Genomic DNA, 20,637 nt, shown 5'->3' with positions numbered 1-20,637 from the left:
AATAGGAACAGATTGTGCTTCTCCCATGTAAAATTTGAAAACCACTGATGCCTCTCTTTTGGGGGAGAGAGTTTAGTAGAAGTGGGAGGAAAGAAGGCTTGTGTATGTTATGGTTTGGTTTTATATTAAAGCCTGTGCTGTATCTTTATTTAAGCCACAACAAGGAAGCCTGAAACAACTAGAAAGGAAACCAGAAGGAGAGGTGTGAATTCAGCTCTCCAGTCGTCATCATTATATATGCTTTTATTTTTGAAACTCATTTACCACCACTTCACTAGCCCAATAAATTGCTTCATTGCTTTGCAATGAACTATTTTATTGGGTAGAGCTCCTTATTCCAAACATCCTACTTCAAGAAAGAAAATATTTTAAAAATGAATGGTTTTATAGCTATATATATGGCTTATGCATAATTTTGATTTCAAAAGGCATACTGTTATATAAATTATTTATTAGACAGAGAAGCTGAAGAAAGCTAGCATCTTTAGTATATGGATGTTTGTCAGCAGGGTAGTAAAATGTGTAGCTAGTGTGGGAAAGACCTTGTTCTTAGTTATTTACATTTTTACAATCATCCTAAAATTGTACCATACTTAATAAAATTTGGTCAGTGCTCGATAGCATGTTTTTGACATAAATAGAGAAAGAAAAGAAAGACCAAGAAAAATGTGAGTGAAGTTAAAGAATAGAAAAAGGAAACCCTACTGACTAACATTCTAAGCTACTTGTAATAATATTTTCATTTCTTGTGATAAAAATGCTATCTTAAGTCTTAATCTTAAAGGAATATGCAAAAAGGGCTCTTTGATACACTTATTTTGTGTGCTGACAGCCTCAGTCTTTAATTTTCTGAGTAGTATGCGTGAGGTGTGCAGAAGTAGCAATATCTCTCTAGCCTGTGGGAGGGGAAATTCATACTATACTTAAAGACAAATTTGAGAGCTAAATGCAAAAGGAGCAGAGCTGCCTTGATACTCAGAGCTGCAGGACTATCGTGGCTGGGTGTCTGCTCTAAGCACGGGATTCACAGGTCAGTGTTAAGATACCCAGGTTTCCCCTCTCTAGGTGGAAGGAATGTGGGCCAAGAATTTTGGAAGGCATTTCAGTACTACTGCTGGGAGAGGGAAAAGCAGGTACTCCGTGTCCTCTGTTCTTCCCATGCTTGTGTATTCTCCCAAGCTGTCATGGCTGTGGCAAACTGAACTGGGAAACAGATTTGTAAAACACTTTGGGGAGGGAGGGATATGTGAATTTTGTATAACCATTGAGTCATAGGCATAAATAGCCCTTGAAGTTATTTCTTCCTTTTTACATGTATCAACTATTAGGCTGTCTCTTTCATGTTCTCATTATAGACCACTGAAGTCTGTCTTTCTCCTTTTCCTTCCTTATGGAAAATGGTTTGTAAGTTATTGGCTAGAGGACAGGTATAGGGTTGAACTTCAGGTGAGGGGAAGAACTAAGCTTGGCTCTATTGTGGTCTGAGTAAGTGCTTTATCATGGGTAGTGGAAAACAGATGCCGCTGCAATTATTACTCCTTATTGAATGAGAGTGGTGACTGCCACTGAGTTCTCTGCAGAATGCACGCGTGCAGTCTTGGGGCTGGCAATAACTCCAGTGAGGGTGTGGTCCAGCACTTTGCTGGATTGGAAGGTTTTTTGCTATTCCGTGCCAGTTTGTTGCTGCTTCAGTTTTATCTGTGCAACTCTGTGAGGTGGTAATGTACATCAAATCTTTGATATCATGCAATTTTTTATCATTATTAATGGGGTTAATTTGAAGAATCTGAATTAAAATATGGTTCAGCCAAAAAAACCCTTCAAACTGTATCAAGACAGTTGAAGATGTGGTAAATTGTGATAGAGTAAGAATTTCTTAAGCATTTTCTTGTTGGCCAGCACTCTGTTCTTTCCACTTCGCTTTCTTTTGCTTTCTTTTGCTTTCTTTTGCTTTCTTTTGCTTTCTTTTGCTTTCTTTTGCTTTCTTTTGCTTTCTTTTGCTTTCTTTTGCTTTCTTTTGCTTTCTTTTGCTTTCTTTTGCTTTCTTTTGCTTTCTTTTGCTTTCTTTTGCTTTCTTTTGCTTTCTTTTGCTTTCTTTTGCTTTCTTTTGCTTTCTTTTGCTTTCTTTTGCTTTCTTTTGCTTTCTTTTGCTTTCTTTTGCTTTCTTTTGCTTTCTTTTGCTTTCTTTTGCTTTCTTTTGCTTTCTTTTGCTTTCTTTTGCTTTCTTTTGCTTTCTTTTGCTTTCTTTTGCTTTCTTTTGCTTTCTTTTGCTTTCTTTTGCTTTCTTTTGCTTTCACTGGGAGAATGCCAACCAGTTTTGTCAATGTAACGTATGAGTTCCTTGATTCAGTTTCCAAAATGACCCCTAAGATTACTTGTTTCAGCTTGTCAGAGGGCCAGTAGTGGAGCAGAACAAGTGACTTACAGGGGGTGGAAAGAAGTTGATACAGCTGAAATAAATGGCTAACCACAATTTCAGAGAGCACATAAGATAAAGTCCTCGGAGGGAGGGAGGCAGGTATCTCATTTCTGATCTGTTACTAGATTTAGTTGTGAATTAAGTGCCAAATTGCTTGGGCTTTTTAGCTGTTTGCATACATGCACAAAACAAAACTGCACCCCACCCCCCTAATAAAATAAATAAATAAAAAATAAGCAAAACAAAAAACCTGCAAACAAACCAAAACACCACCCAAAAACCAAACCAAAAAAACCAGAGTATTTTCTGCTGAAAATTTAGACTTCAGTTTTGAGGAGCTCTGTCTTGAAAGTTCTAGGCTAAGGACTGAGCCAAGTCTCTTCGTGGATTTAGCTCTAAGCATGCTGCCTGAGATCATGATATCTGTGTGAAAACAGAGGTCTCAATGCAGATCTTGTGAATTCATGTCCTTCCAAATACTATGGCAGGTGCAGACTATTTTATAAATCGCCTGTATTGTGGAAGATTAATTAGCAGTTAAAAAATTACGAGCAAGAAAAGGTGCTTCCCTCCATGTACATAATTAGGATTCATCTCCTCTATATCTGTCTTAGGCCCATGCATTCCATTTATTTTCTCTGTTCCTCTTTCTTTCTCCCAAGCTGCTGTGTGTGTGGACAGGAGTAATTTTTTTTTCCCCATCCACCCTTGCTTTTCCCCTGTATTGGCATCTACTGTGCTAGATCTCATTTCAGACACAAAAGGCTTTGTGCAATGGAAGTGGTGGTATATCAATGTGTTTTTTGATTCCCACCCACCCCCACCTCCCCCGCATGCCCACACTCTTTTTACTAGTTCCATATACGCTGAGTTTTGTTCTAGTCACCTTAGGCTAAGCGTGAAGCAAGGCTTTAACATAAGTGGGAGGAAAGGGTTTGATTCTTTATTGCATCCTTCCATTGCTTTTTCAGTTTGCGTGGTCTTGGTAGATGTCTGTTCTTCCTTAACCATCTGACAATGCTATAGATGTGAGTACTGGACTGATCTTCATGTGTCTGTTGAAGAGTACAACATTAAATGATTGTACCTTTTTCACAAGGGTTTAGATTAAGTTTGGAGGAAGAGAGAAAGTATGAATATGAAGAGAAATATCAAGGAAATATATATTAAAACATATAATGTATGTCAATTTTAAATTCACATTTATTATCTGTAGATAAATTGCTGCACCTTAGTATTGTGGGAACTACAATTTCTGTTATTGTCTTCAGCAGAACCTCCAACAGCAGTCATACCTTATCATCTTGTCAAACTATGGAGCCCTGTACCTCAGATGAATTTTTTCAGGCCCTCAACCACGCTGAACAAACTTTTAAAAAGATGGAGAATTATCTTAGACACAAACAGCTATGTGATGTGGTGTTAGTTGCTGGTGATCGTAGAATTCCAGCTCACAGGTAAGTTTATTATAATTTGAAGTAACTTCATATTTCTTTACAAATGCACCTTCAAAATGTGTCCTGTGTTTTCTTTAAAGAAGGTCAGAGCATCCTAAATAATTTAGAATACTTCAAACATGCCATGTTTTTTAACATCTGTTTGGAAACTGAAAGCTAATTTCTCTCTGTTGTATGTGATACAGCATCAAAAATAATTGTGATGTTTTCATGTTCTACTTTTTGTCCTCAATCATATAGTAAGATATTTGAAAAACAAAATAAAACCCCCAAAAGTATCCTCAGAATATTAGAAGTAGTAGTGGTTTCTGTATCATGGAATGACACAAAAAAGTTTTCTTAGATTTAATTTTTCCTTTGTACTAACAATTAAGTTGCTGAAGTCATAATTAGCAAGGACAGTCTTCTGTCTGCATAAAGGTTTTTTGCTCCCATAGTAAGAAGAGTCCTTTGATGGCAGGCTATGGAACATTGACAGTAAGTGCGAGAGGGCTAAATTATTAAATCAAACATTACCCTATCTGTCATCTGTGTATTTAATAGGTCATATGGCATGCCACTTTAACAGCTAGGAAAATACCAAAGACTGTGAAACAAAAGTATGAATAACTGAAGCATGTTACAGTGTTTAATGCACAGTATTAATAGTTCAAATAGGAACCTAGGTATAATTAAGCTGTGGTTTCATAAGATCATTTCTACAATAGCAACCTAAAACATTCCTAGTTTCCAGTGCTCATTCCTACCCCCAAAGTGAAACTACAGCTTACTACTGTAATAGTAATAAAAAGATGGGAAGAGGTTGCTTGGTTTGGTATTTTCCTTAAAAAAGACAGATCTCTGCTTTTATTCAGCTATCATCCACACTGTTGTGCTGACACAGCTGAGGGAATGACGGCATGAGTGTGGGAACAGACTTGAGGAGCAGGGAGGCAGTTATACCTTAACTTGCTACTGCTCTCAAAGACTTCATTTTATGAAACTTCATTTTTAAACAGTCAAGACTGTCACTGATATTTCCAAGATGATTTAAGCAAATCTTTTTGCAATTACTGCTACAATGGGTGGTCCTGCTCTCCACCCAACCCAACCTGAGTTCCTTTGTAAATATTTACAGCCACATAGCTGTGGATGATGATGAACCCTCTTTGGAGAGACAATAGGGTGAGCAAGGTGATTTGGCTTTCCCTGTGGCTACAGAGTTGCTTAAGATTACTGTTTAGTTTGTTTACATTTGTTGCAAAACTGCATTGTCCTTGTGGAAAGAGTGAATTGTATGAAAACAGAACATACACACCCTTAGTGGATTTGCACCTGCTGAAGTAATTTAGAAGTCAAGAGAGCTCAGGAATGCTGTAAGCAGGAAAAAGAGGGATTATAAAAAGGAAATAATTTTACTTTCTTGTGTGGCCCAGGTAGCGCGTTTGCAGTATACACTTCTGGAGTATGGCTTATGTAATAGTTAAAAAGTGTAGAAAAGGTGCAGAGGACAGCTGTGAGTATCTTGCAAGGACTGGAGATGCTTTTTTTTTTTTTTTTTTTTTTTTTTTGTAACAAGATAAACAGAAAGTCAGCATGCTAAAATGTTCTTTAATGTGGTTCCTACCTGTTTCTCAAGAACTGACTTTGCTCCTCCAGTTTCTGCTACAGTATTTGTTTCTGTAGTGCAGTTAGGCCTATGTTAGCACCTGTTATTTGCTCTGGTCTTCTTTTGGGAGGAGAAACATCTTGCTGAAGTTAGTATATTGTGTTTTAAATAAGCATGAAAGTTAAGGCCAAAGCAGCACACCTTATGCTTGTAGCAGGAGGTGGGAGGATGATGATTGTCCTTAGTTCACTTTATAATGCTGGAGCAACTTAGAAAGCAACTTTGCCTTTTCCACAGTAAGTTCTACCTCTTACTGTTTTGTTTTCACAGAGGAACACAGCAATAACTAGTGTCTTCGTCTCAGTACGTCCAGAGTACCTCACTGAAAATTGAACGTTTCCATAGTAGGAAAGATAAAGATGGAAATATTAAATTGGTTGAGAAATTATAGAAATTCAGTAAGAAGACTGGCTTTATGTACTTGCAGTAACCTGTGTTATAAGAAAAAAAATTCTGAAGGATTTTTTTACTGCCTGCATCCCAGTTCTGCCTGCTTCAGTATTTACTGCAGGCTGGAACAGTCAGTGTATGTCAGAAGAGTAGTGATTATTTTAACTTAAGATTTAATAAGCAACAGAAGATGTATTAAATAGATATTAGCTTAATGTCTTGGCATTCTGAGATGTGTAAGAAAATAGAAAGTTCACTTACACTGGATAGTTCTTTTGTTTTTTTTTTTTCTTAAAGATAAAAAGGGTTTACTTAATATACGGTCACACAGAATTGGTAAGTAATAACGATAATGAAAAATGTTCTTTATCTCACTTGTTAAACACACATACAGAGTTTTCAGAATTTCTGTATTTTGAACCAGATATTTTTAATAGCTCCTGTGTTATTTTTTTCTTAATACTCAGTTTCTAATTTTGGTGATACACCTCAGGACGTTCAAGTATGTTGTATATTTTTAGAGAAAAAAACCAATGAGTTTGGTGTCTGCAATAGTAATAAGCACAGATAATACTTTACTGTAAAATTCTGAAGGGTTTTGGTTTGTATCTATTCAAAGAAATCAGGCTATGAGTCTACAAATAAGAGTATCATATGTAGACATGATTTTTCTGATTATGGCATTCTCTATTATTCTAAGACTGTTTAAATTATAGCTAAGAACTTATTTAGGAGATCAAGAAGCAAGTAGGAGAGGGGACAGTTCTCCACAAGGAAAAAATGCATTTATATTCCCACTCCTTAACCTGCAGTTCCATAAAGAAATATTGCCAGACTTTTAATTAAATTTAATTTTTTTTTGTATCAGGTGCTTTTTCTGTGTCCACTGCAATTTCAGATGTCTGAGGAATTTATTATGTTCCTATTTACTACATTCAGCTAACTACTATATCCATAATAAGAGTATGGTTTTTATTGTAATCACCTGCTGATTAGAACATTCACATAAGAGAAGGGAGATCGGTGTAAATTCCTGGCCCAGAGGGTGTTTAGAGCCTGCTCTATTCTTTAACCAGGAATCTGAAAATCTGTACGGAGCCATTTTCTTTCTTCCTGTTGACACTGAAAGATGGAAATAGAAAAGCCACGGAACTGAAGGAAAGAAGGCAAATGGAAGCTTATGTATGCTAGGGGTTAGGAAGCTTGTCTAGAAGAGTGCAATTTGCAGATGTTTTTATTTTGAGGTTTGTTTATTTTTGTACTACTTTTCTATATGGCTTAGTAATACTTCCTTTCTTTCACATCTGTATTGCCTTAGTTTGTAAATCATTCACTGCAGCCTTTTTTTCTTTGGTTTAGCTATGTTCGTAGAAGTTTAACACAAAGTGTCTTTCTAAAAAGTCAGAAGTATATAAAAAAGAACTTTTGCAATAGCTTTATGTTAAAAAGGTACTATTGCTACTAAGAGTGTGGTGGTGAAGGGTTTACTACAATCATTTCACTGTCAGAAGCAGCAATGAATTTTGAAAGGTTTGATTTCTCTGGAAGAGAGCTATAAGTAGAAATAATTATAACAGGAACATATTGCATGTATTTTTTGTTATTGCTTGCTTGTAAACAAATTTAATTTAAATATAGATGTATTAGTAGTGCGGGATAGTACGACTTTCATATATTCTTTTTATTATTGACATGCTTTGTTATCAAGAATAGAAACTAGCAGAAGCCACCAGTGTGTTTAGTGCTTCGAAGCTACATCTCATGAACTATTCAGTATATCACCTTACAAATTCAGTGAATGCTATTAGTGAGTTCTGTAGGACTATTTTGAGCTGTTACACAGCTGCAAACAAGGAGTTGCCTAGGAAGTGTCCCTTTTATCTTCAAGATGTGAAGAAGCTTCATTCTGTCAGGTGAATCAGGTTGGGAGATACTAAATCTGTAAATGGCCAGGTTTGACATCTATCATTGTTTTAGGTAATAATTGCTTTGTAGATGTAGAAAACTGTCTAGATGATGCAGCTTGTGGCAATTCCAGCAAGTAGTACAATTTAATTCAGGTATGCCATCCAGGTTACACGTATTTTACTGGCTCTTAGAAAACTTCAAAATAAGTGTAAACCATCATGGTGGGTCTTTCTGTTGTTGGATCAGTACAAACCACAGAAGTTAAAGATCTCAGAAGCATTGGAACCTCCGGTAAGAGCAGGAAGAGATGCTGAAACACCCAGACTTTGTTAGTATTTGGCCCATAGCTGTTGAGTGGTTTTTCCAGAGATTAATTGTTCAGGTATCTTATGATCTCCAAGATGAAAAATTCTGGTATTCATGTGTTCCTTTTCTCTACATTTTTTCTGTACACTGAAAAAGAGCAGCCAATCTACTGCATGTATATAATTCTGTAGCCAAATTTTTGTAAACTTCCCTGTACGGGATTGAATATTTGGCAGTAGTTGGGAATTAGGTAAGGAGATAAAGGTAAACATGTTCAACATCCCCAGTTAAACAATACAGTGTCAATTATATTACAACTTTTTCTTGATTATTTTGTTGTTGTTGTTTGTTGCTGCTAAGAGGCCTCTCTAATGTCAATATATACTAATTTCATAGGCATTTTAATTGGGCCAGTTATGAAAGAAATACGAACTCAGAATACAAACCCCATAGCTTTCTTCAGTTTCTAAACTGAGTAAAGGCAGTATTTTGCAGCATCAGTAGCTCCCAGTGACCTCTTGATATGGATGAATATGTTAATTTTAATGATTAATAAATAACACAAAGATTATATTTTGTGTTAAATACTAGCAGAGCCATGACATGGCTCTGTTAACTGGGAGATTGTGGATATAAGTGTAGTTTTTATAGTTGTTGCATAGATTATTCTTTTGAAAAACCGTATTTAGCTCTTTTAGAGCTTTTTTAGCAAAATGGTTAAATATGGATGGGGAAAATCTTCTGTGGATTCTTCAGTTATATAAAGGTATTAGCTGCTTTACATGGTATAATCTGTACGTGGGAATGCAGTTTAGTTTTGGACAATCCAAAAAGAAAGGTTGAAAGAAAAATCAGTTACTAGCTATTAGATTAAAAGATCAATGAAAAGTGGGTGTCAAATGGCACAAGTAAAGTAGTAACTGGTTTTTATTGACTAGTGGGAAAATTGTAGGACGAAAAAATCAATTCATTTTACTCTGTTTTGTGATACCTGACCTCTGTCATCATGAGAAGCCAATATAATGTCTGTTTGGTCTGTGCTGAGTGATTTTGTGAAGTGTTATATTCACTGAATGTATGCAGATGGAGTGTGTAGTGTATTTGGATTAGGCTTGATTCTTGGGCTTGCTGTTTGTATAGCTCAGTACATATGCAAAAGTATTTATATTTGAATTCCCTTTGAGCAAGGCAACAGTGAACTACTGCAGCACAAAAGTTGATCCAAACCACAAGGCTGTTCCTAGAGGTCTTTTAGGGAAGAAACCAGCAGACCTCATTGAATAGTTATGGTAGGTTTCATACAACAGAATTAAAGGTTGAATATTCCTGCTCTCTGCTCCACATGATTTCCTTTTTCACCCTAGTCCTGTGAACATATGGAGACATCAAAATTCTTGCACATCTTGTGGAGTGGCATTGTTCTATTTAGTCAGTGTTTTAGTAATCCAAAGACATTTCTGTTGTGCACTAACATGTTTACTCAGTATCTTAAAATACTCAGAATTGTTAACAAAAGGCTAAATAGATATCCACAAAAGATTACTCTGTACCATCTCCATGTTTACTGTGCCTAGTTCTATCAGTATTAGTAAACGAATGCATTTGTGCACCAAGGGTAAAAACATTTTAAAGCACTTTGAAAAGGACTAGTAAGTCATTCTTTCATGTTTAAAAAAGCAATTGACATAATATAAATGGAAGTAAATTCAGGGTTTTTAAATCTTCATAAAGTATATTTGGTTTTGATTTCCAATTTATGTGGGTTTTGTGGGTTGTTTCTGTGTTGGCTGTTAAAAGTCATTGAGCTTTGAAAGGGTAATTAGTTTGCTTCAGCAGCAAATGTAGATTTAGTAACAGTACTTCATTATTCATAAAGGGGAACTAGACCATGGAGCGGTATGTCAATTTTAAAATGTTTTTCTCAATGCAGTGTTTCTTCAAAGAACAAAATAATGAATCATAAATTAACAAACATCAGGTTGACTAAGTTTTTTTTGTTGTTTTTTTTTTTTTCCTCTTTGTGTCTCTCATTTTCGCCTGCACAATGTGCTTAGATTGGTTCTCTCCTCTGTTTCGGACTACTTTGCAGCAATGTTCACTAATGATGTGAGGGAAGCAAGACAAGAAGAAATCAAGATGGAAGGCGTGGAGCCAAATGCATTGTGGGCTCTGGTTCAATATGCATATACAGGTAATTAGAATGAAAATGGGAATGTCATCTAATGAATCGTCCTCCTGTGAGCATTATATTCCATTACTAGATTCCAGATGCTCCTTACAAATTATTATTCACATTGTTTAATTCCTTATAAATAATGGCAATGATGATTTCATTTTATTTACCTGAGGAAAGCTGGTAGGATATAAGTTTATCTGATAATACTGTATTCAGTTAGATAACAAAATATGTGAATATTTTAAATGTATCATGACTGACAAAAAAAAAAAAAAAAAGAACTTACTAGGATTCCCTTTCCTTACATCATTATAGGTACTAATTTTGAAAAGCTGGTTATCTGTTGCTGAGGGTGATGTTTGCAAAGCCTTATAATCTGTAAATAATCCTGTTGCCTCTGAGTTTTAGGGAATTACAAATTATTAGAGCAAACTAACTGATCTTTTTAATGTTACTAGGTCGCCTTGAATTAAAAGAAGATAACATTGAGTGCCTGTTGTCTACAGCTTGCCTTCTTCAGCTCTCTCAGGTTGTAGAAGCATGCTGTAAATTCCTAATGAAGCAGCTTCACCCGTCCAATTGCCTTGGAATCCGATCTTTTGCTGATGCGCAGGGTTGCACTGACTTGCACAAGGTGGCTCACAATTACACGATGGTATGTTGTTACTTTAAGTATCATCAGCTTTATTTAGTAAGGAAAATACAGAATGTTGTCCTGAATAAAATAGTAGTGGTTTTCCCCCAGAAAGCTTTGATAATTTTCCAAGCAAGAATGCACATACGGTCCCATGATGAGAAATGACAAAATAACTATGAAGTTGCTGGTTTAGAGTTGGAAGGAAATAGGCAAGCATTAGTGGTTCCCTGTAACAATAATGGGATTGTGTTGTACACATTTAATAAAATAGAAAAGCTTGTTCTTCTTTCTTTCAGTCAAAAAACTACAACTTAACAGTGGGCAAGATGTGCATCTTGTGCAAAATGCCACATTACTAAATGAAACTACAGAATTAATTTGTTTTGTAATGAGCTAGAGTAATGAAGTTCTAAGTTGGGGTATGAATGTGGGCATTCATCAGCATAGATTCTGCATTATCCTTAATTTCTTAGTAATGGAATGCCAGGATGGCATCAAACAATTTAATCTTAGAGTAGGCAATATGTGGCAAAATAAAAATTTGCCAGTGATACTTACAGAGTTATTTTATGGAAAGACTGACCTGCCAGCTTAATTAAACTTCATCTTCATAATAGTAATCCTTTAATGTAAAATGTTCTTCTCCTTCTCACAAGTATATTTTAGTAATGTTATCAGCAGAAGAAGGAGAATTATCTCTGAGACAAGTCAGTTCATCTGTTCGCTGCAGTTTTGTGAGGCATTTTTCTTTCTTCTTGATAAAATTTCACCTATGTAAGCTCTTGGGACCTGAATGAGGGCATGTAGATATTGTGTAATAGATGTGGGAATGAAGATAGTACTTAATTTGCTTGTGCGGCATGGCCGTTAATCTATTGGTTTAGATCCAAGAGGTGTAACTTCCGTCTTCTAATTAGTATTAGAAATCCAGGGCTTTTCCTCTAGGTGCCTTAGTTTTTGCTGGTTTAAAAGTGTCTTTTATTATTATTATTTCTTCTTGGCTTAAAGTAACTTAGTTTAATGTGTATTTAAAATAGCCCTTTTTTTTATATTTATGATACAACGTTCTTCCTCGATGAGTGGATCTCTGATGTATTTAAAATCACGAACACACCAAAACAGGCCAATAAATAGTGTGCAGACTGTAATTTACATTTCTTTTCTTGATCTTCCTTATTGCTTAAACAAAAGCAAGGAGACAACAATTAGGTAGACAGTCTATGAAACAGTAAAGATGAATGTGGCTGATGCCTTTGAAGAGTGAGACAGTGATACAAAAAGTGTTCAAAAAGAGACCCTCCCTTCTCTGACCTACCTGTTCTTTTTCAGAATAAGAATATGTTTTGGTCTGTGCTGTTGTCATGCCCTTTCTAAGTGGACTGCCAAGTTCAGAATAGTAATAAATGTTAGATTAATGCATCTTTAAAGATGAATGTTAGGGATTATAGTTTTACTGTTTTGACTGGCATTTCATGACTTGTGGCAGAAAGGGGCTATGAACTTTCTAAAAGCCATACATACAGCACTTATCTTTCTTTTGTTCAGACCTCTGGAAAATAGTTATATGCCTTTTGGCCATTGTTTACTTCAGTGGCAAAATTGTTGCTTTTAAGGCTTCAATTTGGATGAAATTTAAATTAGGTGGATTTTAAAAAGCCATTTTCAAAACTAATTGGTTGTGCTAGATGGATTCTTCCCAGGGCCTCTTTTTATGTTGCTCAGCTCCAACAGAGACATGAAATTGAATTTTAGCAATAATGAGTAATAGAGGAGCAGCTTCTTTAGTTTGAAATTAATGTTGCTATGGAAACTGCATAGAAATGTATAGTTCAATTGAATCTTCAATTAAAATAAATCCCCAAGTAATTTAATTTGTTTAAAAGCTGTTCAAAAAAAGAAAATGTTCAACAGTAGTAACTACTAGCCACTTGATGCTCTTTCCATTAAGAAGTATTAGAGCATAAGGGTTAAGCGCACCTGTAGTACCTGGAAATTCTGTTTCTCAAAAACAATGCAATGGGCAGCATAGAACAATGGGGGGTTTTACTGAGTATAGTATATACTTCTGCCTTTTCCATGTAATTTTGGTTCTTTTAAAGCACTTGAAGTAGAAGGTAATGAATAATAAAAAATACTTAAGTGTTAATTTATATATGTTATTTTCCATGAGTTTTTCTTTGACAGAAAAACCCAGATTGCCATATAACTGTTACTCAGCAATTAACTTCTCAGTTTTAAACGTTTTTGTGATATATGCTATGATTTGATAAGCATCTTACCTGCTTCGTTAAAATAGTATTTACACAAAGACTAGAAATTCAGCTGAAATGAGCATTTGGTTAAACTGAAGAACCAATGAGTGAGTTACCCCAGTAGGGCTGCCTCTGTTGATAGACCTGCTCTGTCTGAATAGTGTTCATTAGTGTCACTGGAAAGCATTAGCATGATTTTATGGCATTATTTTAGTCACATAATACAGTGTGATTAAAAAAGTAAATAAGAAGGATTTGAATGCTGCACTTCAATTACATACTTAAATATGTAGATGCATGTTATGCTAAAAGGACTTGTGTTGCATTACTTTATTGCTTAGTGTTGACACTTGATAAGTTGCTTTTTGAGAAGAGTAATTTTTAACATTGTCATCAAAACAGATCAATTTTTGACATCGCAAATTAAAGCTTGAAAAATCCTCAGGATGCATTAAGTGAAACATGAAATAAACTGAAGTGATCACTAGCAGATTTAGTGCTGTATAGAAAGCAACTCTGATTTTTATGCATCGGGGTTTTAAAATATAGTTGACAGAATCATGGGATGTATCTGGGTAAAGATATCTTTTGTACAAAGGTTATCCTGTTTTGCTGTACTTCATATATAGCATCGGGATCATACAACTATAAATGTAGGAGTTATATTAGATGGGCCGGTAGTGTATCTGTTCACTTTAATTTTTAAAGCCTTTTTGCACAAAATGCCTTCTGGGCATTTTTCTTGCTGTCTTCAGAAAGTCAAAAGAAACACCCCTTTTGCCATCTTCATTGTTTGAAACAATTGGTAGTGTACCTTGAATGAAAACCAATAGCTCCTTTTCCACAAAAAAAGTAAACCAGAGGGAGGCTAATACTTTCAGGTGAGGAAAAGCTAGCTTCTGTTATTTCTAGAACATGAAATACCTGTGGTGAGTAGTGAGGCATTCTTAGGTAAGTGTTAGTAGCTTCTGCAGTAGCCAGGTTTTAACTTCCTTCATTACAAGCAAAAAAAGGAAAGCAGACATTCTAAACATTACATGTGATAGTGCCTCAGTCAGTCCCCACGTAGAAAGCTTTATGATCTTTGTTGCTCAGCCTTCCATGCTTAGAACAGAGTGAAAAGCCATTCTGATTTTAATCAGAAGTCTTCAGAAGTATGTGAGTAGTGATTACATGATTCAGATAATTTTGGAGTTTGCATGATTTCTGAGCACGGCCAGTGGCTGTTTATAAGAAGAAAATTTTAGAGAGGATGGAGTAACAGATTCAGGCCAAGCTAGGAGTTGCGGAAGAATGTATGTGAGACACTTAGGCTTGCTTTCTTCTGTAAGGCAGAAGCTGGGTAACAAAAACTCATTGCAGTATGGAGGTTATGATTTGGGAGGAGGAATCAAAGTGGTATAACTTGTCATTTTTCTTGCAACAGCTAGGATAGTTTGTTCTTTTGGTAGGGGGGAGCATGAAGAGGGGAGAAATTTCAGTATTTTTTGCCTACAAAGGGCCAGACCCAAAGATAGTGTTAGTGCCTAGAACAAGGATTTTACGTTCTGCACCTGACATTACAGTCCAAAGTACCCTGCTCAGTAATCATCTGACTTGGAAAATACTCATTCACGTTCTTTCACCTGTGAAAACGTAAGGTATTTCTGTTTTTCAAGTTCCCTAAGTTCTGGTTAGCACAGTAGATCCATACTGCCTTGGCAAGACCGAAGAGGTTTCTGCATGCTGCTCAGCCTGATTTTGTAATCCAGAAACTATGCAGGGAGGAGTCAAGCTACAGTAGTTGTGCTCTAAACAAACCCTGGGTACACCAGTAGCATTAGGTTAGTTTATTGCTTAATGCAGCAGTGAAACCTGGCTAAAGTAGCTGCTATCTGACATCTACCTGATTATTAATAGTTTACCAGAAGGTCAGATAGCTCAGTTCTTAGTGAATTCAGACCTCAGTTTACCAGCTGACTGGAGCAGCTGGTAGACAAAGTTGCATTCCCGATTTGTTCTCATTCACATCCTGTGAGTCAAGCACCTCTTGCTTTTTGGCTGTCCAGGTTCAGAGTTTAAACAGAACCCTGCGGTTAGAGCTGCCTGTTGGCCTGCCGTAGTGTCACATCCTTCAGCACCAGAACACCTGCAGGTTCTCTGAGGTTCTAATCCTTCTGACACAGTGTAGAGGGAGACTAATCATCTCACTGCATCCCACTGTGGTCATTAAGTACCACTGAGAAATAAGCATCATGAGGTCTTTTATGTGCTTCTAATGTTTTGGGTTCTTTTATTCTGCTCTGTATCAAGTTCAAGGCAGACCTGTGGTTAAGAATACCAGTATTGACTCTGCAGGTGCTGAAGGGTGTGTTTAAGGTTATAATGAGCAATGCGTAGCATTGAGCACAGGGATTGTGTGTCCCTGGTTTAGCTAATATGTAAACATCAGGCTAGTAATTTGATCAAATTTCCAAGGTCTTTGAGGAGCTAACTTTTGGGGTGGGAAACTCCTTTTTGTACTTTCAAGACCAGAAAGCAAGGGACTGAAACTGCAGACCGTTTGTTCTCTGAAATATCCTGTTCTTCCACAGAGAGTTCCCATAAGAAGAAGGAAAGAAAAGGCTAAATAAGGAGGTTAAGAATGCTAGGAGATACACTGGCTCCTCCTTTTTGTCTTCAGAATCTCTGTCTGTAGAGGAAGAGGAATTGTCAGATTCTGATTATAAAAACCCCCAGACATAGGCCAAAGGGTGGCTGTATTCCCAGTGGAATGCTTTGATACTGTGCTCAAAAGGAGTCTCTGCTTTAAAAATAGAATGGGAGCAAGAGGAAGCTGAACTTGTTCCCATCAGAAAGCAATTGTCTGCAAGCAACAAGAAGGAAGATCAGTCTTTTTACACACAACAGCTGTTGAAGTGATGAAATCCAGTTGGAAAAAAGCTTTCCAAAGAGGATCCACGACTGACTTATGCAAGATCAGCTTGTTGTTTCCTTCAGAAACAAAGGAAACTTTCCATGCAGGTGCTTTCCCCTTCCTCTTCCTGTGATCCGGATAGACAATATGGGAAGTTTAAGGTAGTAAGCGTTGGCTTTTCTCTTCATCAGTGCTCACTGCCGGTTTATTCAGCAAAACTAAAAGCACAGCTCCAGCTTGCATACTCTGTAGGACAGAGAATCAACAAAAATACAACAGTGGAAAAAATGAACTCAGTGGAATCTGAATTTCTGTGAACTGCATGTTTAAACTCTGGAAATAATTTGATCATTTTTCAGCTTCAATTTTACTCTCAAGCATTTGGTATCAGAGTATAATAAATAAAGTGCATGTATAGTGGTACTGAATATTGGTACAGTCCTTTCACAGTTTCTAGTTCCTGTATTTGTTCATTTTCTTAACTTTTGTTTTGTAATAGAATTAAATTAATTAAAGAGGAAAAGACAGTTTTATCTCCCTTCTAGTCGACTACCATTTTCTCTTGGAAACACCACTTTTGTGTAGCCAATTGGATCTCTCTAGGAGGAAAGCTTTTCAGCTATTAAATGTAAAATTTTCCTTTCCAACTTCTGCCCAGGAATACAGTTAATGTGTGCAGATGACACTTTCAATTGTTTTCCTAATCTCAACTCCAGAGTTACCTGTGGAGTGGAGTTACTTTGATCTTTCCTGTTAGACATCTTGTTGCCATCTACGTATGTGTGGCTTTCATGTAAAGTGGACTGGTTTACTCCTAATTAGTTTTTTCCTCTTTGCTTAGCATTCATTAATTAGTTAATATTTTTTTAGTACTGAGGTATAGCTTTGAAATTATTAGACTGAGCAATAAAAAGGAAGAAGTATTACCTTTTTTGCTTTGTTGTCATGATGTCTTTTGCATATGCAATTCCAAACTGTACTGTATGTTTTTGTTGCCATTTTATATGCTAAACTTGTAGCTGTTTTGCAGTGCAGGTCCTGCTTCTGCTCCCAAGTTTCTCCCTGTTTTTTTATCTAAAAATCCTATTTTTTTTCCCAACACGTATGTGCTTCTCATCCAGAGTTTTTTCATTAGTGTGCAATTCTTGCTTTTTAAATCATTAAACAAGATACTAAGTAAGGCTAATTGTTATGTTAGACCCTGTCTGTGGATCTCATGCAGTTTATCCTCCAGGTATTTTGGAGATACATGTGATGGCAGAGCAAAACCAGCATCCCACTGATTAGCTATCTAGCAATCAACAGTGCATTTACTAGATTGATTGTAATACTGGTTTATTGTCATGAAGCTACTTTGTCTGGTGGATGAGGTTAATTGGGTTTTGAGCTACCAAAATATAAGTACATGGTTGTGATTCATAGACTGCTTTTCTTTCCTTTGCTGCCTTGTAAAGGTGTGTGGGGTAAGAGGATAGACATGATCTCGCCCTTTTCTGTTACATTCAGGTTTCCCACTGTAAGTTCATAGAGCTGATTGTGTTTCTGCGTACTTCTGTTATTTCTGCCTAAGGTTGTGAGAATCCTTACAGTATATTCTGCAGGTCCTAGTATTATGAAGAAATAGGATATCAGTGTTGGAAATGTTACATATTGTGACTTTCCTATTTTGAAGTAAGGATTTATTGCTGGAAATGACAGGATGAAAGTTAGAAAATTGAATCCTATCAAAGTAAATATTGTTAATAAAACAGGGTATGTATGATACTGTGGATTCTTTGTATGTTTTGCTCCCCAGTCAATCAGCTGTACAAAACCTATAAAATGGTAAAATAAAATAATCCATTTAAAATCAGCAATAAAATTGTTGTTATTTCCTCTGAAAACTTAAATGTCATAGTTTAATGTCGCAATAATGAAAACAGTTAAGTGTGCCCAGTAGTTGCAGCATGTTGTGCTCTTTGCTTTACAAAGCATCTTACGTTGCATTGTACCTTGTCAACAGGAACAAACAGTGCCTTTTATTTCTTTAAACTATACTTCAGAAAGTGTTTCTTCAGTTGCCATGCCAAGATAGTAACCCGCACAACCCATTGTTCATTTCTGTCCATTTACTGTCCCCTCAGTTATTTCAGCACATCTGTCTGTGGGACTGAATGATAGAATTGGGGAAATGATCAGAGTCAAAATAAGCCAGTACATTTTTATGTTACTTTTTTTTTTTTTTTTTCCTCCAGGTCAGTTCTCCAGTAGTATTATGCTGGTGTAACTGAGAGATGGTGTGAAGGGAGGGAGAAGAGGGGAATATATAGTAGGAGTTCCATAAAACATCTTCAAAGTATGATGTCACCTCTATTAAAAATGCTTTTCTTTTTCAGGAAAACTTCATGGAAGTAATTAGAAACCAAGAATTTCTATTATTGCCAGCCACTGAAATTGCAAAGCTTTTAGCAAGTGATGACATGAATATTCCTAATGAAGAGACTATACTGAATGCACTACTTACATGGGTTCGACACGATTTGGAGCAGAGAAGGAAAGATCTCAGTAAACTCCTGGCTTACATTAGACTGCCTCTGCTTGCTCCCCAAGTAAATTGTTCATTTCTTCTCTAGTTTATACCATAGTTACAGTGGGCATAGCTTATACAGCATCAATATATTGATAGTGACAAATCACAAAAGCTTCAGGATTCCTAATGGGTGGATTCTTAGAGCAGCATATAAGGACTTACCATGTCGTATAGGCATGATAGTTTGTGTCTTTTTGTGAACGGCAGCGTATTCTGATCCTAACCTGAGATGAATCAGGACACAAGAAGGGGTGGAGCTGCTACGAAAAAATCACTTCTGTTGCCTAGAAAAATGCTTATTAAGGATATTTTTGTCACTAGAAGGTGTGCCCTTTTTAAATTTCTTTTTTATGGAACTCGTGTAGTTTATTTGGATCATTAAATTTCCTTCATATAATTATAGCTATCCTTAAGATTTAGGAAGTACGGTTTGAATAAATTATTTGAAGTGATTTTTCTTTTATCAACATTTGATTAACCATCTTTGGGTACTTTTTGTTCTTCCTTATCAATATTATTTCTCCTTCTTGGACATTTATGCACAATGTTGAGGAAGACTCGAGCTATTTGTTTAAATAGTTGTGAATTACAGTTTTCCTAGTCCTGTAGGAGACTACTCTTGTTAGTGTCATGTGTAACATCGTATTCATTATTTGATAGCATGCATGTAAACTAAGTTTGATTTTTTTTTTTTTTTCTTGTGCTAGCCTTCTTTGCTGAACCTTCATTAGTAATATTTAATACTTACTATACAATCAAAGGATTTTGCTTTACATTTTTCAGTTTTAGTGATAATTATCTCCATTAAATGAAGAAAATAGGATTTTTATGGAACCTGAATAAGTAGAATTTGTTAACACAACAAAAACTGATTTTGATTCAGTCATAGTGATAAATCACATACACAGCATTCTGTGTATTACCTCTAATCTCGTATCCTCTTGCTGGATAGTGAGATTCACTAGCAAACATTTCAGTATTAATATTTTCATATTGAATATTATATATGCAATGGCAGGATTTTCTCAGTTATGGCGTTGAATTTATTTGCTTTTTCTAGAAACATAATACAGTGTAAGCCAGTTGACCTAGAGGAAACTATTCCTTTGTTGAGAATCAGATTAATTGGTAACTAAGTAACCACTGCTGTATGCCTCTTACTTAATTGACTGTAATCTTTAGAAACTGAAAGTTCAGTATTTATCCCAGAAATCTGTACTGAAATCAAATTATGTCCGCTCACTAACTGATTAGGAAAACAGCAAAATGAAACAAAAAAGCGATATCGTATTTCACATAATATTTTAATTTTTCAAGTCTTCTCCAAATACATATTTCAATACAATATTTTTCTGTTACCTTTTTATTTATTACTTTCTTTAACAAAGTGTTCCCATGTTAAAATCACCACGTTAACTATTAGTGCATTAAGTCAGTATGAAGTACCCAAAACAGTCTTAATGTTTTCAGAATCATGTTTTGCTTCATGATCACATGACATTAGACAATCTGACAACAAACATAATGAAAAGGTTTCCAATTTTATGGTTGAAGGGTTAAAGCTATTTGAAAGAAATGAAATTAGAAAATTGAAAAACTTGCTGAGATCAATAACATTGCAGCCAAGATACAAAGGATATTAGGTTCATATACTTTCAAAAAAACTTTGGGAAATACTGTGAAAATGTAGCATTGGAAGCAAAAGATCATGATGAATTGTCAGATTCTTTAGTTGTGTTTTTATGTGTGTCTTTGTTCATAATGTGTTTCATCTCTTTGGTTAATGCAAAGTGTCCTAAATATCTCTAAAGTCTCTTTTTGCTTTTACAAAGGCTAAAGATGAGTATTTGTCAACATCTTAAGCTGTAAGGTGGCAAGTATTCAATCTCTGATAAATTAATGAAGATGATGATTAATCAATTTCTGAGTTAGAAGATGGTTCAGCTTCCTTTTAGATAGAAATTCTTAGTACTTGAGTA

At 35.7% G+C, this 20,637-nt stretch overlaps 1 protein-coding gene across 5 annotated transcripts in view; it reads left to right on the top strand.

The window, feature by feature from the left end:
• Positions 1-20,637, top strand: part of KLHL5 (kelch like family member 5) — a 62,176-nt gene that overhangs the window by 27,022 nt on the left and 14,517 nt on the right. For 3 of the 5 annotated variants that reach the window (XM_080408761.1, XM_080408763.1, XM_080408759.1), the window contains 4 exons: positions 3,694-3,876; positions 10,183-10,319; positions 10,763-10,959; positions 18,465-18,677. In XM_080408761.1, coding sequence (XP_080264887.1) covers positions 3,734-3,876; positions 10,183-10,319; positions 10,763-10,959; positions 18,465-18,677 — 690 coding nt within the window. In that variant the 5' untranslated portion in view covers positions 3,694-3,733. Of the gene's footprint in view, positions 1-3,690; positions 3,877-10,182; positions 10,320-10,762; positions 10,960-18,464; positions 18,678-20,637 lie in introns of all 5 variants that reach the window. The other 2 variants (XM_080408762.1, XM_080408760.1) reach the window with 2 other exon arrangements.

Source organism: Falco punctatus (genome assembly GCF_963210335.1).
Source record: "Falco punctatus genome assembly, chromosome: 1".
NCBI lineage: Eukaryota > Metazoa > Chordata > Aves > Falconiformes > Falconidae > Falco > Falco punctatus.
Note: the sequence above shows the minus strand (reverse complement) of the source record. Positions and strands in the feature narration are given on the sequence as shown.